A 20238-nucleotide genomic window follows, 5' to 3' on the forward strand; every position below is an offset into this window, starting at 1 on the left:
ACATGTGTCTTACTCCATAGTATGCTCACATTCCTGCAGAGGTCAACACGCTCATCTGGTAATCAGGAGGGCATGAGTTCAACCCCAGTCGAGGTATAGAATTTTATTCCCAACATTTCATTTAAACATAAGTAGGTAGTTGCTTATTTGCTGGAGTAAAGAGGCTCTAGTGCTACCTACTATCTAATCGAGCAGTGTAAATTTTTCTGAAGAGGTTTGATAGAGAACTTTGCCCCGGGCGGGGATCGAACCCGCGAGGTAGCGCTTACCCAGACTACTCACTTCTAATGGGACGCGGTACATGGTGGTACCTTGCTTGCCACATGTTGAGAAGCACTGTATGAGTTGCCGTCCATAGAAATGCAAGGCACTTTAACTCACTACGAGTGTGCTCACTGTTTTGTCGACTTTTTAAAAACTCATCGCTGATGAAGCGTTTTTCCCTGTCAAAAGTGGTTTGTGTTAAATTTTTGCGTGTATTTCAACATATTTTTTTGCAATTTTCATCAAACAGTAAAATTTTTGTGGGTTTCCATTAATTTCATTGTGTGAGTGAGTATACCTACTAGGAGAGCTTGGTTGTCTAGTGCCTTATAAAAATGTAAACAAATCGTTGAGGAATGAGGATTGAGGACTTGAGGAGGGATTTTTGAAAATCTGCCTGCTGTCATTTTCGTACTTTTTGGGTTTTTGGCCAAATTTGTGCTGAAATCCGAATTTTCAAGTGTTTTCTTGATTTTCAGTCGTGAAAAAGTTCAGAAATCAAATTTCAGAGGATAATCTATCCAATTTGACTTCCCGTTGTTCTCTAAAGCTAGTCCACTGACGATTATTTTCATTTGTTCTACCACTTGGTTTTGGTATCAGGCTTCCTCTTTTGGTAAGTTCAACTTTAACATACCTAGGTACCCATCTAATTGTTTCAGACAAGGATAAAAACTTCCAGTCCAGTGCTCATTCTGAGAACATTGTACATACCTATAATGGAATTAATGGAGCAGTCGCATTTGGGTAAAATTTATGATTAAAAAGTCGATTTCTATGAAAAAAGTTGTGAAAAATCCAAATCTGAGGTCAAAACTCCGAAAAAATAACTGTAATAGGTCGAAAATTCAATTTTCATTTTCCGTCAGGGTCCTGAACTCTGATGTCAGACTTCAGGAGAAGTGCAGAAACATATGTGCACAAACATGAATTGCGTAGAAATGCATGCACACAAACAGATTAATGTGTTGCCTGCAAGGGAGCTTTGCTCGGGACATTTGATGTAACGTCATTGCATACGGGAGTGTATGCTGTGACATCAGAGTTCAAGATTTACCGGTATTTTTTAAATTGATTCATCTCAGGATCTAGAAGTCGTGGAAGAAAAAGAAAAGTTCCGGAATCCCTCATTATCCCAGCTTTTTGACTGTGAAACATCACCCAAGTAAGCACAACTGTTCTATTGGATTTGCTACAATGCATGTGTGGGATTTGCTACAAGTCCTCAACAATTTAACTTGCTAGTAGGTAACTCGTAACATGTTAATGATGTTACCATGACACCAATGTTTTCAGGATTAACCCCAAGCTGTGTGTGCTTTGCTATCCAGTTTACAGTTTTGTGTTTACTGTCCAAATGGGTAGGGCCACAATACAAGCATTAATTCAAATGCAAATTGGATTTTTTTTAAGATGTTGGACAGAGAGAGCTCTAACTTGTAAGGCCTTATTGTCCCAAAAGGAAAGAGAGAAGAAAGACAGGATTGGAGAAAGCCATCTGTTCCAAGAACAATCTTTATCTTAGGAAAAAATCTGCTTTGGGCAGTAATCAAACCTATGACCCAGTGCTTACTCTGCAGATGCACTACCCTTCAAGCCAACTAGGCTGGTAGCAATATAAGAATAAACAAAATGGAATACCTATACCATTTATCCTGCTCAAATGAGACTAAAGTCCCTTTACCTCTGCAATCTAAACATCATATTACATGTTGTACATAAATGTTCCTACTTCCTACACCAATCAAATACAAGACAATTTTTGATATATCTACTTAAATAATGAAAATCCCTTGTGTAGCTGGTACCTATATGTTCTATTATACTTATAGGTACCAGCTTAAAAACTTACAGTGAGGTCAATGGTTTGAAAGGTTAGTTGAAATTACAACAACCTTAGAAAGACTGACGATGAAAGAACAGATGATAGAAGACAATATGAAGAGATTTTAGAAAAATTAACAGAGAAAATTACATTCATGAAACATACATAGCTGTTTCTTTTGGTCCTGAGAAAAAAGATCAAATCAAATCCAAAAAGACATATGTTTTCACCACCTAGGTACTTTACATTTACTTTTTACTTACCACCTTCCTAGACTCTGAATAGGATACCTTAGGATGGGATAGTAAAATAAAGTCTTTTGAAATCTTTAATTATTTTCCTTTGAGTGGTACAACTTGGTACCATTTTGCTTTACCAAAGGCTGCACTCTTCAAGTTGTCAAAATGATAAGTATTAATCATCTTATTCAGTCTGATATTAGATCCAGTGAACATACAGTGAAATTGATTAGTTAATTACTGATTGGTAAAAACAAGAGAAGTTACTACCTATCTACCAAACGTTGATTTTGTGTTTTACACCAAATTTCTATTTTCTGGGCTAAATTCCATTTTTTTTCTACAGTTTTTGAACAGTTTGTCTGATTTTGACAATTGTTTACAAAACTATACAAATACAATTTGACAAACAAGTTCACCACACAAAGTAAAATTTCTCATTAAATTTTGCGCCAGATCAAACCTACCTTATAAAGGTCCATTATTTTCTAGTTTTGTTCTAGATAGTGTCCATATCAACATAGTATGGCAGATCCCAGAATTAAAACTTTGAAAATCAAAACCGGAGTGCTGAAAAGAATTGCCAAGGAAAAGACAACCTACATCAAAGAAGTGGGAATAGAGCAAGAACGTTATGAGAAATTCAAATCTGAAGGTAAGAGTTTCCTTTTACAAGCTTCCATCGCTGAGTGGGTAACATCTTAGACTTGCACTCTGGAAGTTTCAGGTTCAATTCCCATTTAGGTCACTAAAATTAAAAAAATCTAACTGAGCTTTCCCATGAATGCCCTTGAAAGCTTGGTTAGCCCCTTTCCTCCTCAAATGCTGTAGTAAAAAGTCCCCAAAAAAAAGGTGCCTCAAAGATCCAATAAGGTGCAACATTTAATGAGTAAATTTCCCTTTTGTGTTAAACATGTTTGGTATCTTTTTGTGGTTCACTATAGTTACTTACTTACATTATCTTTTTTATTAGCTCTGTGAGTTTTAGGTATATTTTATTAAGACTTTTTTTTTAGTACTACGGTTAAGGTTAAGTAAAAGAATACCTACCTACATTGGCTTTGTTTGTTTGTTGTTGTTGTTGTTTTTTTTTTTATTATTGATATTTATTAGAGATTTTTCGTTTTTATTGTATTTTATTTATTTTTACCTTGGTATCTTTCTTTGATTTTCAAGGTTCGGATGAGTTCAAGCTGAAGAAGCAGTTGGAAGTCATTCAGGAGTCTCAGATGATGATACCAGAGTGTCAACGTCGTATGGTGCGGGCTTACGAGGAGCTGAAATCCATTCTGGATTCAGAACAAGACCTGAAGGACACGGAAGACTACACCATTGCCCTGCAAATACTTGACGACGCCCAGAAAGAGATCGAGAAGGCGTAATCGACTGAAAAAGAGAGAAAAAATATAACAAAAAACATTAATATTTATGTAAAAAATAACAAAAGAAAAGAAGAGGTACCGAACCTCTGTGTAAATAAATAAAAATAACAAGGTTAAAAAAGGAAGAAAGATAAAAAAAGTAACTAAATACAGAATAAACAATTAAATTAATAAATAAACAGAAAAAAACCAACATTAATAAAAATAATACTTAATTGATTAGCAAAATAAACTACTTACCTAACTAAAGAAAGAATGATCTTTTTAATATTGGGTTTTATTAATACTGGGTATGTAATTTAACACACATTATTCACCGTGTTATTTTGAAAGACTATATTTTAACAAACAAAATAACTAATTTAACTATACTGTAGTGAAATTTTTACTCTAAGTTTCGGCTTCGTTGCATTTTTTTGTGTTTAAACGTTTATATTCGATCTTATTTTTGTAATTCTCATTTTGTAAATATATATTTTTTTACTGATATTAATTAAAATAATTATGTTTATGTATTTTTTTTTTTATACTTATTAACCTTTTTTTAACTGTTAATTTTCCTTGCACAGGCACTGCCTTTAATTTCCATTTTCTATAACGTCAGATAACACTATTGTTAACTTACGTACTTGGAAAAAACCACTAATTTGTTCTTAGATATCTATTAAAAAAAGTAGTTGAAAAAAAAAATCAATTTTTAAGCAAGACCATAACACGAGGAAACTTTAGGAAAGGAAACTTTTTTACTTTCTATTTTCACAAATATTTTTTCATTATACAATTTTTTGAACAAATAGTTTTTCGTCAAGTAATTTTCTAACCAAAGTATTTTTCCGTCTCAACTCTACACTCTACCAAACTGGTTCTCCATATTGTCAAGCTGGTTCGATATTTTCCCAATGGCTTTAAAGAACAACCCTGGATCTGATTGTTCTATTAGCGAAGTAAGCTCACTTGTGAAGAAGGCTCATAATGTGATTGGCCAAATGAAGCTGATGAGTGTCAAACCGGAACTATCACCTGAAGATTATGCTTGGTTTTCACGAAACAAGGTAAGCAGCCCCCCTAAATACTCCATGTTGAACAGTTGTACCGAATTTCATCAAAATCGTACAAATCATTCCAGAGTTATCTCGGAACAAATTTTGAGGCAAACTAAATGCAGGTTGAAGATTCTGTAACTTTGTGAAGGTCCATCTTGACTAGGTAGGTTGAAATGATAAACATATAGTGAAGAAGAAATAGTGAAGAAGTATATGTTTATCATTTCAACCTACCTAAACTAAATGCAAAATCGTTGAGTTTAAACTTTAAACTTGGAAGTTAGCCAGCCTAGTTAGCTTGGTTGGGAGCAACCTTCGTGGCCGAGTAGGTATCACACTAGGCTTGCACGCCGTAGGTCCCGGGTTCGAAGTTTTTTCGGCTCTGTGCTTGGAGTTCGGGGTGTACTCAGTCTCGTGAGGACAATATAGGAGCTACCTACTTTAATCGAGTAGCGCCAATGGCGGCATTACTTGCCAGTGTAGAAAGATTGATGATACGAGTAGATGAAAATTAATAGTAAATGAAGCACTTAGTAATGTTGATACCCATTGAAATTGTGAAGCTCTCTGCTTTAACTCAAAGATTCATGATTTGATTTTTAATTTGGATTTCTTGTTCCGCAGACGGAGCTGTCCAAAGTGCTGAATCAACTGTCCCATCTAGATCCAACCCTGGTGGGGAAGATGAGAAGAAGACAGAGTAAGCGGCGAAGAGAAAAACGAAGGAGAGAGGAGAGAAAGAGGAGAAAGGAAGGGGCAAGGGAGAGAGAGGAGAAAATTGACCAGTGGCTGGAGAAAACGAAGAGGAATGAGGAGATGAAAGAGAAGGTAAGTAATAGAATAGAATGTACCCTGCTTATACAGCCGGAAGGAGGCTGAAAAGTCCCTTTACTCTTGCAGTCTAACTAAGGTCTTATGTAGGAGTATTGAAAGTTTTTTTTTTATGAACTGTAGGATTGTAACAATATGTATATATGCATTTTTTTTATCCTTTAAGTAAATCACTACATGAGTTATACAACGAAACCAGACCAAATCACTAAGCAGCCCAAGACACGTGTTTCGTCCCTATTTGGACTCATCAGTTGGACATAGCTGGGGATTGAACCCGAGACCCTTGGATTGATCTGATAAGAAACAAGTGAGAACTGATGGTGGTATGATTGCTACCAAGTTCTTTTATACTAAAGTTCAAAACTTCGATTCAAAGTCAATGCTAAAGGACCACAAACCACAACCTACCAAACTTGAGTGAAAAATTTGACAATTGTTTTTTTTTTTACTATTTATTTTTGTTTGATTAAAAAATTGAATGACATTTTTTAAGGTTTACTTTTTAGACTTAGACAGAGCCGTAATATGGCCGTTTACCTTGCGGGTAATTTGTGTACTTACCTACTTTTAATTCGAATGCAAAATTGCGTAGGCATGGTTTAGGAAGGGAAGCCGTGTTTTCCTAATATCCATGAAGAACAGGCCATAGATTTTTTGTTTTTTGAAGAGGTTTGATAGAGGGAACGGTAACTGCTAGGGTCTTATCGTCTCAAAATAGAAGAAAGAAGATGTGTATTTTACTATGTGAAACAGAAAGACGAATTTTCTATTGAATCCAAAGAGAAACTCATTTGGACGTAATGGCGCCACCACTCCTTGCTGCCACGAGCGCTTACGTACTGTTGCCACTTTCGGGGATTGTGTCCTCTCTCCGGGGATTTTCGAGTTGTGTGAGGGAACTAAGGGAGGAATAAGATATTTACAAATAGATTTTAAGCGAGTGGAAACATTGTAGGTAAACATGATCGAGCTTGGCAGCCAGGGTGTTGAAGATGAAAAGGAGTCGGCCATATTGATCATACTAGTATGATCCAGTTTTGTTTTGCATAATAAAATACACCTAAGAAAGACAGAAGGAAGTATTGGAGAAAGCCAGTCGTTCCGAGGTACGAACCTTATCCCTTCAGGATAAAATCCGCCCAGGGCGGGAATCGAACCCGCGGCCTAGCTCTTACAAGGTAGACGCGCTACCTACCACAGGCCACAGAATATATATTTTCAAGAGGAATCATAATTTTGTGTGAAGGCCTAGTAATTATTTTGTGTATGCAATGTGCGAAACATAACCTACGTATTTTTCCGTACGTAGATCGCAATGGGATAAAATTTTCATATCAAATAAAGAATAAACGCAATGCCAAGTTTTACAGAAGTTTCGCCCGTGACGCAAAAAGCTTTTTTCGCTATTATATTTCAGTTCTTTCAAAGATAATGTCATCGAGTCCCGAATTTTGGCTCTCAAAAGCCAAAGCAAGTAAAAAGAAAAGAAAAAAAAAAAATCGAAATATGATCTAGTGAAACTAGCCTAAAAGCGCCGTTTGTAACCATTTATGGGCATAAACCTTGAAAGTTTCTCCTGACAGAGAAGGAAAGAGAGAGGAACAAGAAGAAGAATAAGAAGAAGAAGAAGAAGAAAACAAAGATTTGTCATCGGAGGTTACATCTTACAGACAGACATACAAGTATGATGTGACATAACGTAACATATTCTCATTAACGACCGAAGAAAGTAGTCATTTAGTCAACCAAACACTAATAACATTACTATCCTTGTACCTTGTACATAGCTATTATGTACATATTTATGTACTTATACATAATATATTGTATATGTATAGTACATATTATACAGAGTTACAGGGTGACAGTAAAATTAAGAAATTTTGGTCCAAATTTCTCCCATAGGTAATAATTATGGTCTGGGTGATTTCGTTCATGGTAGTTGTCTGACTAGGGGACGTTAAACAGGGAGTAGCTAGCCTAGTTAGCTTAGTTGGTGGCGCGTCTACCTTGTAAGCGCTAGGCCGCAGGTTCGATTCCCGCCCGGGGTGGATTTTATCCTGATGGTATAATGTTCGTTCTCGGAACGGCTGGCTTTCTCCTATCCTGTCTTCCTTCTCTCCTCGATTTCGGGACGATAAGATCATAGCAGTTACAGTTCCCTCTGTCAAACCTCTTTTTTAAAAAAAAAAAAAAAAAAAAAAAAAACAGGGAGTAGACCAGCTTAGTATGATGGCGGGGGGAGTTTAAACAGGGAGTATACCAGCCTGAATTTCCCTTGCTAAAGAAATAGCAAAGGTTGAGTGCGAAGGGCATCCACTCGTAAAATTTGTAGCCAAAAACCAAATGTCAGCCCAACGCAATCACTCTAGTTAGGGCTGATTGGAGAGGCTGACGAAAAATGCCGACTCCGTTTGTACACAGAAAAAGGCGAAGAAAAATGAGAAGATTTCGTTCGTGATAGCCACACTGCCCTCACATCACGTGAGCTAACTTTTGAATCAGTATTTCGATTGACGACTTAATTTTGAATCAGTAGGTAGGTATATTTTTTTTTTTTTTCTTTCTTTTTGAAGCTAAGCAAGGTTTATAAACTTATCTGTAAACTTTACCTATGAAATATATAAGACCTTGGTTAGACTGCGGGAGTAAAGGGACTTTTCAGCCCTTGGATTAGAAAAAAAAAAAAACATATATACATTATGTAGGACTATTTGGTACAGAATAGTTTGAAAATTTACAAATAAAAAAAATCTGACGTAAATTAAAAAAGTAATAAATGAAATTAAAGCTCATAGACTGACAATTCATTTCATTTATTTATTGTCAGCCTGGTTACCAGTTATCTTGAAGGGTAGCGCATTTTGTCGCGAATTCGATTCCCGCGTAGAGCGAACATTATCCTCAACAGATAAGGTTCCTTCCCGGAAAACCCTTGACACTCTGTTAACTCTCAGTGGTAAAATCAACCATTAAAGTGATCTATTGAGAACGTCCTATTGCCAATGACTTACTTTCCAATGAAAAAAACTCAGCGATATTTTAAAATGTCTCTTTCAGTTATTAAAAAACAAACGCACCCTGACGGCAAAAGCCGCAGAGATCGAAAAAAATCTCTCCCTCCTGATTCATTTGGAAAAACTGGACAAAGCCCGAGGCGGTAGCTTCGAACCCGTGACCCCTCGGTTGTCAGCCGAGTTGTGCCGACTGCGAGAGCGGATAGAAAGAGATGGCGATGGATTGGATAGAGAGGTGTGGAGCGAATTCTTGTTCAATACATCGTGTGAGCGGACCTTGAGTCCTGAGACGTTGCTCAAGATAAGGTAAGTCCGATTTTTTTCCGATTGTCCTGTAGGCAATTTAATAACGAGAGTGTTCCTACTTACGCACGACACGTGATATTTTTAAAAATATTTCCACTTCATTTTACCTTGTGTCTCGCTGATATGTTTCAGAAATGATTGGGACCAATTCATCAGCAGTGAAGCAACCGCGACCAGTTTGCCAATTGGATGGGTGACGCCGTCATCTGCCTGTCGGTATTGCGAGCAAGTCTCGATCAAAGATTGAAGAGGCCTACACTGCACAAGAAACTGAACACTAAGAGTACTACTTCGCCTTATAAGAAACACGACACCTCACCCAAAGACGTGTTTCGGTAAGTTGTATGTTTGTCTTCCTAATTGACCGAGGTGCCAAAATTTCGATTTTTTTTTCAAGAATAAATCCCTCATTTTGTTTTTATTATTATTATTATTATTATTATTATTATTATTATTATTATTATTATTATTATTATTATTATTATTATTATTATTATTATTATTATTATTATTATTATTATTATTATTATTATTATTATTATTATTATTATTATTATTATTATTATTATTATTATTATTATTATTATTATTATTATTATTATTATTATTATTATTATTATTATTATTATTATTATTATTATTATTATTATTATTATTATTATTATTATTATTATTATTATTATTATTAAAACCTGAGTTCAGAATTGGTTTAACTCCTTTTCGGGATAAAAATTGTATTGGTTAGTACAGCCATATTTAACAGCTCCAATTGGATCGAACATTCCCTTTTTTTATAATTCCCTTTTCCCAGCAGTGGGCTACCTACCTATGTAATACATATTATTGTGGTCAAATTCTCAAATAAAGTTGATAAAATTCCATGCCATTGCCTTGGCTGGGATTGAACCCAGGGATTGCGTAAAAAGAATAATAATGAAAACAAAAGATCGTAAGGACAGTGGTTAAAAAAATTCCAAAGTTCAGTTTCAAAAAAGTTCAGAATTTGTATGCCCTCTTTTGAATAATTGGATTTGATAAAAAGACGGAGAATAATAAAAACGAAAGATATTTTTTTCTTTTCTCAACTTTGTTGTCCGCCAGTGAAAAGAAACGAATGAAACTATTCGTTTCTTCAAACCGCGCACAACAGTACTTGGTGTATTTGTGTAAAATGATCTGATCTACATATTATATGGGATCTGTTCTCACTTGAACTTATCCCCATGGTGATATCTACACACAAGAATAAATAAATAACAACCTAACAAGACATTAAATAACAAACAGTAGAGGAAAGGTTTTGAGAAAGGAACTATTTACAACATGAAAGGATGGATTTGGGACGTCCAAAACTGTGTGAGGACGAAGAAGATGTCCTTAGATGAGAGATGAAAAACGGCGGAGACGTCCGAACTAGCTGATGTCTTAGCTAGATGATGAGAACTAGCTGATGTCTTAGCTAGAGGAATGAGAACTAGCTGTTGTCTTAGCTAGATGATTGACTTAGATGAAGAGTGGGGTGACTTAGATGGGGGTAGAGTGCCCATTTAGTATTTTGGGTAAGCTGGGGCTGGAGCGTAAGCTGGAGCTGGGGCGTAAGCTGGCTTGTAAGCTGGGGCTGGGGCGTAAGCTGGCTTGTAAGCTGGGGCTGGGGCAGCGTATTTGGGGGCGGCGTAAGATGGGGAAGCGTAACCTTCCTTCTTGACGACAGCGTTGAAACCGTAAAATAAATAAAATAAAATCTTCACTTTATAATTCAGTCATTATATTTATCTTATTTCTTCTTATCCTTGATATTAATTAGTAGCTACTTGACATGATAGCCCGCCGTTTTGAAAGTTTATTCGATGGTTTTTTTCTTTCGCATGTCTGTTTTGCCATAGCTCCCAAGCGGAAGTTTTCTGATTTTGAGATTAAATTTTGGCCCGGAAAGTACATTATCTGTTTCGGATAAAATTCGCCCCACCTGGGAATTGAACCCACAGCGACCAAGGTAGACACGCTAACCTCCATGATCTAAGCAGGCTGGCAGGCCAGACATTTTCAACACGAAAGAATTTGGCTGAGTAGGGAGGAAATCTTTTTCCCCTTTTCTTCCTGAGTGATTTCACTGAAACAACTTGTCAAGTAAACTTGTTGTGTTCAAGTGAATTCTGAGATGGCAAGATTGACAAGCATAGGTACATGAGTACTTAGATAACGTAGGTAGGTAGGTAAGTACTTGGATAAGTAGGTACTTGATGTTTTATCACCACTCAAGCGAACATGAATACTACTTGAATACCTGATTGATTATTTTTCTTTCGACAGCCTCCGCAACCGAGTGAGTATCACACTATCACACTAGGCTTGCACGCCGGAGGTCCCGGGTTCGATTCCCGGCGGGGTCAAAGTTTTTTCGACTCTGTGTTTGGAGTTCGAAGAGCACTCAGCCTCGTGAGGGCAATTGGGAAGCTACTTTAATCGAATAGCGACCAGGCATTACCAGTGTAAAAAGATTATTGAAATATGGAAATTGATTGCAAATGATTCACTTAGTAAGTACCTAATTCTGTGATATCCATGAGAGTTGTGAAAAAAGCTCTGCTTTACCACAATTCTCCAAGCACAGAGCCGAAAAAACTTCGAAACCCGCTGTGAATCGAACCGGGGCCTCCTGCGTGCAAGCCTAGTGTGATACTCACTTAGGTCATAGATACTGTGTGGCTCAGAATAATACAACTTCATAACTACCTCTATAATAAACAGGTACTATACGATTGATGAACTACCCCCACCCTGTATTTTCATAAATGTGTGACATAATATTTTCACAGGCAAAAAAAAAAAAAAAAAAAAAATTTTTTTTACATTTGAATAGAATAGAATATACCTAGTTTATCCTGCCAGAATGAGACTGAAAAGTCCCTTTACTCCCGCAGTCTAAACAAGGTTTTATTATATTTCATAGCTATAGTTTAAACATATGTAAATAAAAAACCTTGTTTAAATATTAAAAATAAAAAAAATAAATAAAATAAAACAAAAGGATTATTATTATTACCCTCCACGGCCACCAGGCTGGCACCTAGGTGATTGGAATAAATTAAAAAGCTAATTTTTGTACCTTTTTGTTCTTGTTTCAGGTAAGCCTATGTGTATGTGGGACAGCATTCAATTCCCCCGGGGGGGGATAGAAAACTATCGGGGGAATATGTAGAAGCACACCCTTGAGGGTTCAAAATTTGCGATCGGGGGAATCGACAATCGCCCTGTATGTGAGATGTTCGATGTTCAATGCTCCGAAGGGTATCCACTGCAATGTATCCAGATGTGACACATCGCCAGCCTAGTTAGCTTAGTTGGTAGTGCGTCTGCCTTGTAAGCGCTAGGCCGCGGGTTCGATTCCCGCCCGGGGCGGATTTAATAATAATAATAATAATAATGAGAAGAAGAAAAGAGAAATAAATTAGTGGTGGAGGTGAGATATATGCAATGCAATATACATATAAAAAAAAGAGGTTTGATAGAGTAACCACTAAAGTCATATCGTCGCGAAATCGACCATGGCCGGGAATCGAACCCGCGGCCTAGCGCTTACAAGGAGGCTGGCCGTAACCAACCTCAGTGGGGCTGTGGTTAGCGTGGTGGATTTCGGATTTGGTTGAGAAGCCCTGCTCTAAATCAAGTCTAGAATAGGGCATACCAAACTTTTTGTAGCCAGCCTAGTTAGCGTGCTTGGTAGCGTCTGCCTTGTTAGCGCTAGGCCGCGGGTTCGACTCCCGCCCGTTGCGGATTTTATCCTAAACAGGTAATGTTCGTTCTCGGAACGGCGGGCTTTCTCCCATCCTGTCTTCCTTCTCTCTTCGCTTTCGGGACGATAAGACCTTAGCAACAGTTCCCTATCAAACCTCTTGAGAAAAAAAAACTTTCCGACCAAGTAAGTACTACCTACTCGGTCATAGAAGTTGCTTTTACAGGTCGGTAAGTTGGTATATGTACCTTGGTATTTTCCGACTATACTTAGGTACCTATACTAATAGAATAACAGAAGAATTAATTACAAAACTAACAAAACAGTAATTTATCAATTAGAAAGTCACAAGTTTAGGTGAAAATTTTCAGAGCATGCAATGAACAAGGTTAGTAAGGTGGTATACCCAAGTTCTTATTAATTTAGATTTAAGGCATTCTGGTAAACAACTAAGAACACACCTTGTTAAATCTTGGTAAATAGTGTGAATTCTCACCTAGCCAGCCTAGTTAGCTTAGTTGGTAGTGCGTCTGCCTTGTAAGCGCTAGGCCGCGGGTTCGATTCCCGCCCGGGGCGGATTTTATCCTGATGGGATAATGTTCGTTCTCGGAACGGCTGGCTTTATGTAGATATAATAGGTAATTTCAAAGGGTAAATTTTCATAGGTTTAAAAATTTCAGGCTCGGAAAAACGGACTTTCTCCTATCCTGTCTTCCTTGTTTCTTCGCTTTCGGGACGATAAGAAAATTTTCAGGAGGGCTAGCCTAGTTATATAGCTTGAAGGGTATAGGACGTCTGTCCTGTAAGCGCTAGGTCGCGGCTTCGATTCACAATTCACACCCGGATCGGATTTTATCCTGAACAGATAAGTTTCGTTCTCGGAACGACTGGCTTTCTCCTATCCTGTCTTCCTTCTCTCTTCGCTTTCGGGACGACAATTCCTTAGCAGATAGGTACAAGCCCCTTAATTAAACCTCTTGAAGAAAAAAGTCCTCTTGAAAAAAGCTCAATTTTCGTCCAATTCTTAGGCCCTTCCTGATTACATCCCTTCAAGATTTCTGTGTTGCCTTCGTTTTGAATGGAAATTTTTCATTTCTTCTCCCTCTCCCTGGTTTTTCTCCCTCCTCCCTTTCATTTTGGCCATATTTTGCCCCCGCGCGTCAAGCAATACAAATTATGGTGCACATGAAAAATTCAGCTGATTTTCCCACTCCGCTTTCTTTCATCAGGTTTTTTTCCCTTTTCGCCCCTCCCTCCTTTCCCCTTTTTTTTGTAAAAAATGTTCTCTTAATCTTAACAGTACGTAGTGTATACTATATGCACATTTTCCGCGATTTTCAACTCTTTTTGTTCAAATGAAAATATATTACTTTCCATATTCTTTCCTTTGTTCTCTCCTCTCGCTCTCTCTCTCTCTCTCTCTCTCTCTCTCTCTCTCTCTCTCTCTCTCTCTCTCTCTCTCTCTCTCTCTCTCTACTAACTAGGCTGGCAATTATTCTATTTTTGATGGTTTGAATGAAAGAACCAATCAAACTTTCTTGACTTGGCGGGGCGGAGCGCTACCGCGCTCCTTAATACTGTGAATTTGACACATCCACTAATTTTTCTTGCGTAGCATATTGTATATCAACAATATTTGAAGGCGTTCATAAAATTAGTTAAATCTAGAATAGGTACCTCGTAAACAGAACCAGCTAGTGCTGATATCACGTTGAATAACTACACCACTTCCCGATGTCACTGAAGTTAAGTAACGTTGAGCGTGGTTGGTATCCAGATGTGATATACCGTGCTGCTGTCCTTTACCGCTGACATTTAAAACCATTTTTACTTTTTTAATAACGATTTTATGAGGTCTCTCTATCCCTCCCTTTCTCTCCTTGTACTTACTCTCTCTCTCCCTCCCCCTCTCTCTCTCTCTCTCTCCTTTTTACCCCCTCTCCCTTTATATCTCTCTCCCTTTCTATCTCTCTCACTCTCCCTCCTCCCTTTCTCTATCTCTCTCCCTCCTCCCTCCTCTCTCTCTCTCCTCCCTCTCTCTCTCTCTCCTCTCTGTTATGTTCCACAATTTTTGTAACATCTGTCAGTTGCAATCATTTTGAAAAAAATCTGAATTTTCATTTAAACATACATTTTTTTTTATAATTAGTTTTTTTTTTCGCCCAAACTTCGCTTTCTCTCCCTCTCTCTCTCGCGCTCTCTCTCTCCCTCTCTCTCGCTCTCTCTCTCCCTCTCTCTCTCCCTCTCTCTCTCGTTCTCTCTCTCTCGCGCTCTCTCTCTCTCTCTCTCGCTCTCTCTGTCTCTCCTTCTCTCTCTCTCTCGTACCTATTACCTCATTTATTTCTTCTATTTCCCTTCTTCTCCTCCTCTTCCTTCTTCTCCGCATTGTCTTCCTTCTCCTTCTCTTCCTATCATTTTTCTCCTCTTCCTCTGTTTCTCATTCATCTCCTTCTTCTCCTTTCTTCTTCATCATCTCCTCCTTCTCATTATTCTTTTCCTCCTCCTCTTCCTTCTCCTCCTCCTTCTCCTTATCCTCCAACAACTTCTCCTCCAACTCCTCCTCCTATCCCTTCTTCTCTTCCTCTTCTTCCTCTTCCTTCTTCATATATGTCTTCGTTAATTCTCTCATCTATCATTGGGGGGTAGTATGCTATCTATCTATTTCTCAGAGCACATTCTTCTTCTCGGTCTATTAAGAAAAGAAACTACCTTCCCTATCTCTTCCACTCAACCTAAGTATACATATGTATGTACATATACTTATGTATATGTATGTATGTACTAGTAGGGTGGCCCTTATTTTTCTTATTTTTCGAAAGTTCGAAATTAGGGCGGATCCCCCCCTAAAATAATTCCAATATAAATTAAAAAAAAAAAAAAAAAAAAACCCTGAAAGTTTCAGCCCGGCCGGAAAAAGGGACCCCCGGGGCCCACCGACCCTTTAACAGTTCGGGTTCCACCAAACCCTCCGACACTGATCTCAAGATCAGAAAGCTCCTCAAAAATCTTGTCTCGAACAGTTCAAACTTTCTTTTCTGTTCAGCCGTCAGACCCAACGCTTCGCTTCGCATTTTGATTCATTTTCTGCGCCATTTCCGGGATCCCAGCCATTTTCACAAGGGAGTTTTATAGCCTGTAAAGGCTTCTTGTGTATGGATATGGATATGGATTGTCATTCTGTCGGAATACACCGCCCAACCATGCTGGGCTAAGTCCGGTGGGACAACCAGCAACAACCAACAACCTCCCTACTCTCCAAGATGGGTTAAGTTAGCAATTGCTGGGTGGCATATGCCCCAAATGCCACCTAGTGGTCAATATTCTCATGCTGATGTCTCCGTGAAAATTCTCATGCTGATGTCTCCGTCAAAATTCTCATGCTGATGTCTCCGTCAATTTCTCATGCTGATGTCTCCGTCAAATTTCTCATGCTGATGTCTCCGTCAAATGGATCTCTCCTGACCAATGAAGATGTTGCATTTCTCCGATGGAACAAATAGATAGTTAGGGTGTTCCTGTTGCTATTTAGTTAGATATGGGGGCTGCTGAACTGTAATATGAGTTTACGAGATTATGTGGACCACTACCCTTCTTGTCCCATCAACTGCTTCCAGGTAAGACCCAACCATATTACATTAGGTGAGTTAGGCTAGCTTTAGCTTCTACGTATTTCAGACATACACCTAACCAGGCACCGTTGCCTTTGTTCACACTAGGTATCACTCACCCTTCCATCTTGGAAGCCTTGATTGGATAATTGAGTAGGATTGTTCAACCTTCACAAATGTGAGCCTGAGGAAGAATTACATCAGTTCAAAAGGGAAATAACCTACATCGTGAGTGCTTGAGCGGACGTCAGTTGTTTGTTTGTTTAATTGTAACAAAATAAAGTGTTGTTTGAATGTTAATTGTATATCAGAATTTACCTAACTCTTCTTCTTCATCTCAGTACCTTATCCTAGCTAACACACCAGCCAGCTGATCCGACTTATTCGGATGACCCAAAGGTCAGCCTAATGTTCCCCGAAGACTATCCGTGGCAGGAGTCAACAAGGCCCTAGGCTTTCGTTATAACATCTCATTCAAACTCTAAGGGTGAATTCGACCCAAATGAAAACAATTGTTGTGTCCATACCCTTTCGGTACTCTAAGCCATCTGTCTCATAAAATGGGGTAGGTATCACACATGGCCTTTGTTGCTTAGAATGCAAATAAATAAAATAAAATGGGATATTAATCCCCTAGCAGGCGTCGACAACGGAGAACCGACCATGGCATAGTACCGACCCAAGAGAAAATAAACAAACAATGTTAATGAATAAAAGCGTCTTCAACGGAGCCTTGACCATAGTACCGACCCTCACAGAAAATGAAGAAATTGAGCTGAGTGTTTTTCTGCCATGGTCGATGGTCTTGGAGTCTTGGACAGGGTCCATGTTTCATGGTCTATAGTCGCCTTCGTTTGTGTCCGCGCATCTAGTCACGACTTTGTTACCCAGTATGATTCTTCATTTCTGCCTGACATTAAAAGAGTTTTAACAAAACTAATTGCTTTCAGAACGCCCTAAGAGAGTCTTAGAGAGCTCTCGTTTTAAAACAATAATGATAATTTATTTACGTGTATGTTGCTGTGAATTCCCGAACTCATTTCTTCTATGAAAAGTTACTAACTTTCCATAGAGGTTTGATAGAGGAAACTGTATAGGTAAGTGCTAAGGTCTTATCGTCCCGAAATCGAAGAGAGAAGGAAGACAGGATAGGAGAAAGCCATTTCGAGACCGAGCTTTATCTGTTAGGATAAAATCCGTCTCGGGCGGAAATCAAACCCGCGGCCTAGCGCTTACATAGCAGACGCACTACCAACCAAGCTAACTAGGCTCGCGTTTCATATGCCTCATTTATATTCAGCCCTCTCTCCTGCTACTCGTCCTGCCGTATTTACTTCTCTCTTAACTGCTTGAGAAGTGAAGGCAGAAGTTGTGTGTTTATATTCAGCTCACTTCCCTTCCTAAACTACTTCTCCAAACTGCCCTGGTCACGTAAAACTTTTAAAATCGTACAAAACACACAACGCAAATGATTTGGAGCTGAATGTAGACGCCTTCTTGCCCCTTCACTTCTCCTCGTCATGTCGGTCCTTTGACTCGTGCACAAAAAACCGACAATAAAGGGGAGCACAGGGCAGGAGCAGTGGCAGTAGAAGTGGCGAGGCGAGTGAGGTGTTTACATTCTCGTCATGCCCAATTCCCTGCCCAATAATACTCCCTGTTTACAAAACCCCTGCCATACTCTGCTACCTAGCTACCTACCAACCTCAGTGGTGTAGTGTTATTATATTATATGTAAGTCACCAAAGTTTCTCTATGTATACTACTCTACATATTTATGTATAGTGATAGTTCTTGAACAACTTAGAAGTTGGGAGACATCTTGGAAATATTAACCTTATTCAAACTTTCCAATTTTAGAGAAAAGCTCTTTCCCTCTTCTTCTATCTAACCCTCAATCTCTCTCTCTCTCTCTCTCTCTCTCTCTCAATCTCTCTCTCTCTCTCTTCTTTTTCTACTTCTCCTTCCTTTTCGCTCATCTCTCTCTCTCTCCCTCTCTATTTCCCTCTCATCTTTCATTTTCTCGTTCTCTCTCTACTCTTTCTTCTTCTCCTCCTTCTTCTTCTTCTACTCCTTCTTCTCCTCCTCCTTCTTCTCCTTCTTCTTCTTCTTCTTCTTCTTCTTCTTCTTCTTCTTCTTCTCCTTTTTCTTCTTCCCCTTCCTTTTCGCTCATCTCTATTTCCCTCTCATCTTTCATTTTCTCGTTCTCTCTCTACTCTTTCTTTTTGTTCTTCTTCTCCTCCTTCTTCTTCTTCTTCTTCTTCTTCTCCTCCTTCTTCTTCTTCTTCTCCTTCTTCTTCTTCTTCTTCTTCTCCTCCTTTCTTTTTTCCCTCACCTTTCTCTCTCTCTTCTTTTTCTACTTCTTCTTTGTCTTCTTCTTCTCCTTCTTTTCTCCTCATCTCGCTCTCTCTCTCTCCCAAGGATAGTTCCATCTCTCTTTATTTCTTTTCATTTTACCTACCTACACAGATTACCTAAAACCAATTTCACGCCCATCCGGCTACCATCATGCTCTCTCTCTCTCACTCTTCTTCTCCCTCTCTATCCATCTCTCTCTCTCCTTTCCTATCTATCTCTCTCTCCCTCTCTCCTTTCTATCTCTCCCTCTCTGTTTCCCTCGTTTCTTTCATTTTTCTCGTTTTCACTCTCTCTCTCTCTGTCTGTCATTTCCTATCCATCTCTTTCGCCTTCATTTTCTTTCTCTCTCTCTCCCTTCCTCATATTTCTCTTTCCCTCTCTTTTCTCCTTTTCTCTCTCTCTCTCTCGCTCTCTATGGTTTCAGGCTATATGGCATTCCACAGTATTTTATCTCGAAAGAAGATTTTGTCCTAGATCCATAACATGATGGCAGTGATGAAAATAATATAAAATATAAATAGGGTAAGTGTACCATTTATTCGCCCACCTAAAAAAACGTCAGACTTATGTGGCATCGACCTACAGGTGGGCCAATAAAGGGTACGTTTTTTAGGTGGGCGAATAAATGGTACACTTACCCTATAATATATAAATAATAATGTTTTTTATAAAACTGGGTGTATTATGATTCTTTAGATAACAAACATCTAGTCACTGCCGAGGCGAATTTACACTTTAACAAAGTAGCTACCCATTTACCAGGTACCTATCGTCTGTGGTCCTATTTTTTTTTTTTTTTTTTTTTTTTTTAAAATGGGGTTTCCCCGAGAAGCAAAGCTAGATAACTAGATACGTAGGTAATATCAATTCAAGATTCACTTCGGCCAGCCTAGTTAGCTTAGTTGGTAGTGCGTCTGCCTTGTAAGCGCTAGGCCGCGGGTTCGATTCCCGCCCGGTAAATATAAAATATGCCAGATCGATACATGAATATGTATCTGTAACAAATACCGAAGTTTCAGAGTTTGATCTTGATACAGGGGTCTCGGGTCTTATAAGAGCAAACTAGGTGGAATTCCAACTAGAATTACGTGAGGGTAGAGGGTTGACATAGGGTGACCTTCCTAATATCTATCTAAGGACACTTACCACCACGGATTAACGAGGGATTGAGTTCAATCCGAGATTGATCCTGGTATTAAATATAGCTTTGAAATACCAAATTTCAAGTCTCTAGCTTATACCGTTCCCGAGATATTGTTAAATTACACCGAAAACCGCCAAAAAGCGGGAAAATGCCGCCCACCGTTGCACCGGGCTTAACCAAAAGTTTCGGGCCGCATCCTTGTCACATTTGTCAGCTTGTTCATCTGTGAATAGCTGAAGCGTATTTTGTGAGGTGCGATTTAGAAAATGAAAGGGAAAGGATATCCTTGTCTTTCTTTGTTCTCCATTGCATTGGCCCATGTTTAAAAGCGTGACGCAGTCAAAATCCAGTTTTGTGCAAACCCAGGATCTGGTTTTAGGTTTCACAAGTCGGTAACAGGGGCCAACACAGACAGACATTTAGCGCGATCATTTGTTTTTAGAGTCTTTGCTTTCTCGATCGCTGGAGCTTTTTAAACCATACAT

The 20238-nt window shown here is 38.5% G+C and overlaps 2 protein-coding genes across 2 annotated transcripts in view; both read left to right on the forward strand.

Annotated features, from left to right (window-relative positions):
* Positions 1-656: 656 nt before the first annotated feature.
* LOC103516202 (tubulin-specific chaperone A-like) lies at positions 657-3766 on the forward strand. Its single transcript, XM_008481162.3, has 3 exons — positions 657-880; positions 2821-2983; positions 3505-3766. Exons 2-3 carry the CDS (start codon positions 2854-2856, stop codon positions 3708-3710), a joined length of 336 nt encoding a protein of 111 aa, XP_008479384.1. The 5' UTR covers positions 657-880; positions 2821-2853; the 3' UTR covers positions 3711-3766.
* A 39-nt stretch (positions 3767-3805) lies between these two features.
* Positions 3806-20238, forward strand: part of LOC103516204 (cuticle protein 7-like) — a 31487-nt gene continuing 15054 nt past the window's right edge. The window contains exons 1-4 of the transcript XR_003393409.1: positions 3806-4762; positions 5378-5581; positions 8648-8910; positions 9043-9245. The gene's annotated coding sequence lies outside the window, so the exon portion shown is untranslated. The remainder of the gene's footprint in view (positions 4763-5377; positions 5582-8647; positions 8911-9042; positions 9246-20238) is intronic.

The sequence above is a fragment of the Diaphorina citri genome, unplaced genomic scaffold, assembly GCF_000475195.1.
Source record: "Diaphorina citri unplaced genomic scaffold, Diaci psyllid genome assembly version 1.1 scaffold1508, whole genome shotgun sequence".
Lineage (NCBI taxonomy): Eukaryota > Metazoa > Arthropoda > Insecta > Hemiptera > Psyllidae > Diaphorina > Diaphorina citri.

Excerpts from the sequence above, each read along its gene's own strand:
- LOC103516202 (XM_008481162.3), top strand. The coding sequence starts at position 2,854 with ATGGCAGATCCCAGAATTAAAACTTTGAAAATCAAAACCGGAGTGCTG. Across the intron at positions 2,984-3,504 it reads TGAGAAATTCAAATCTGAAG|GTTCGGATGAGTTCAAGCTG; the intron begins GTAAGAGTTTCC and ends TTGATTTTCAAG.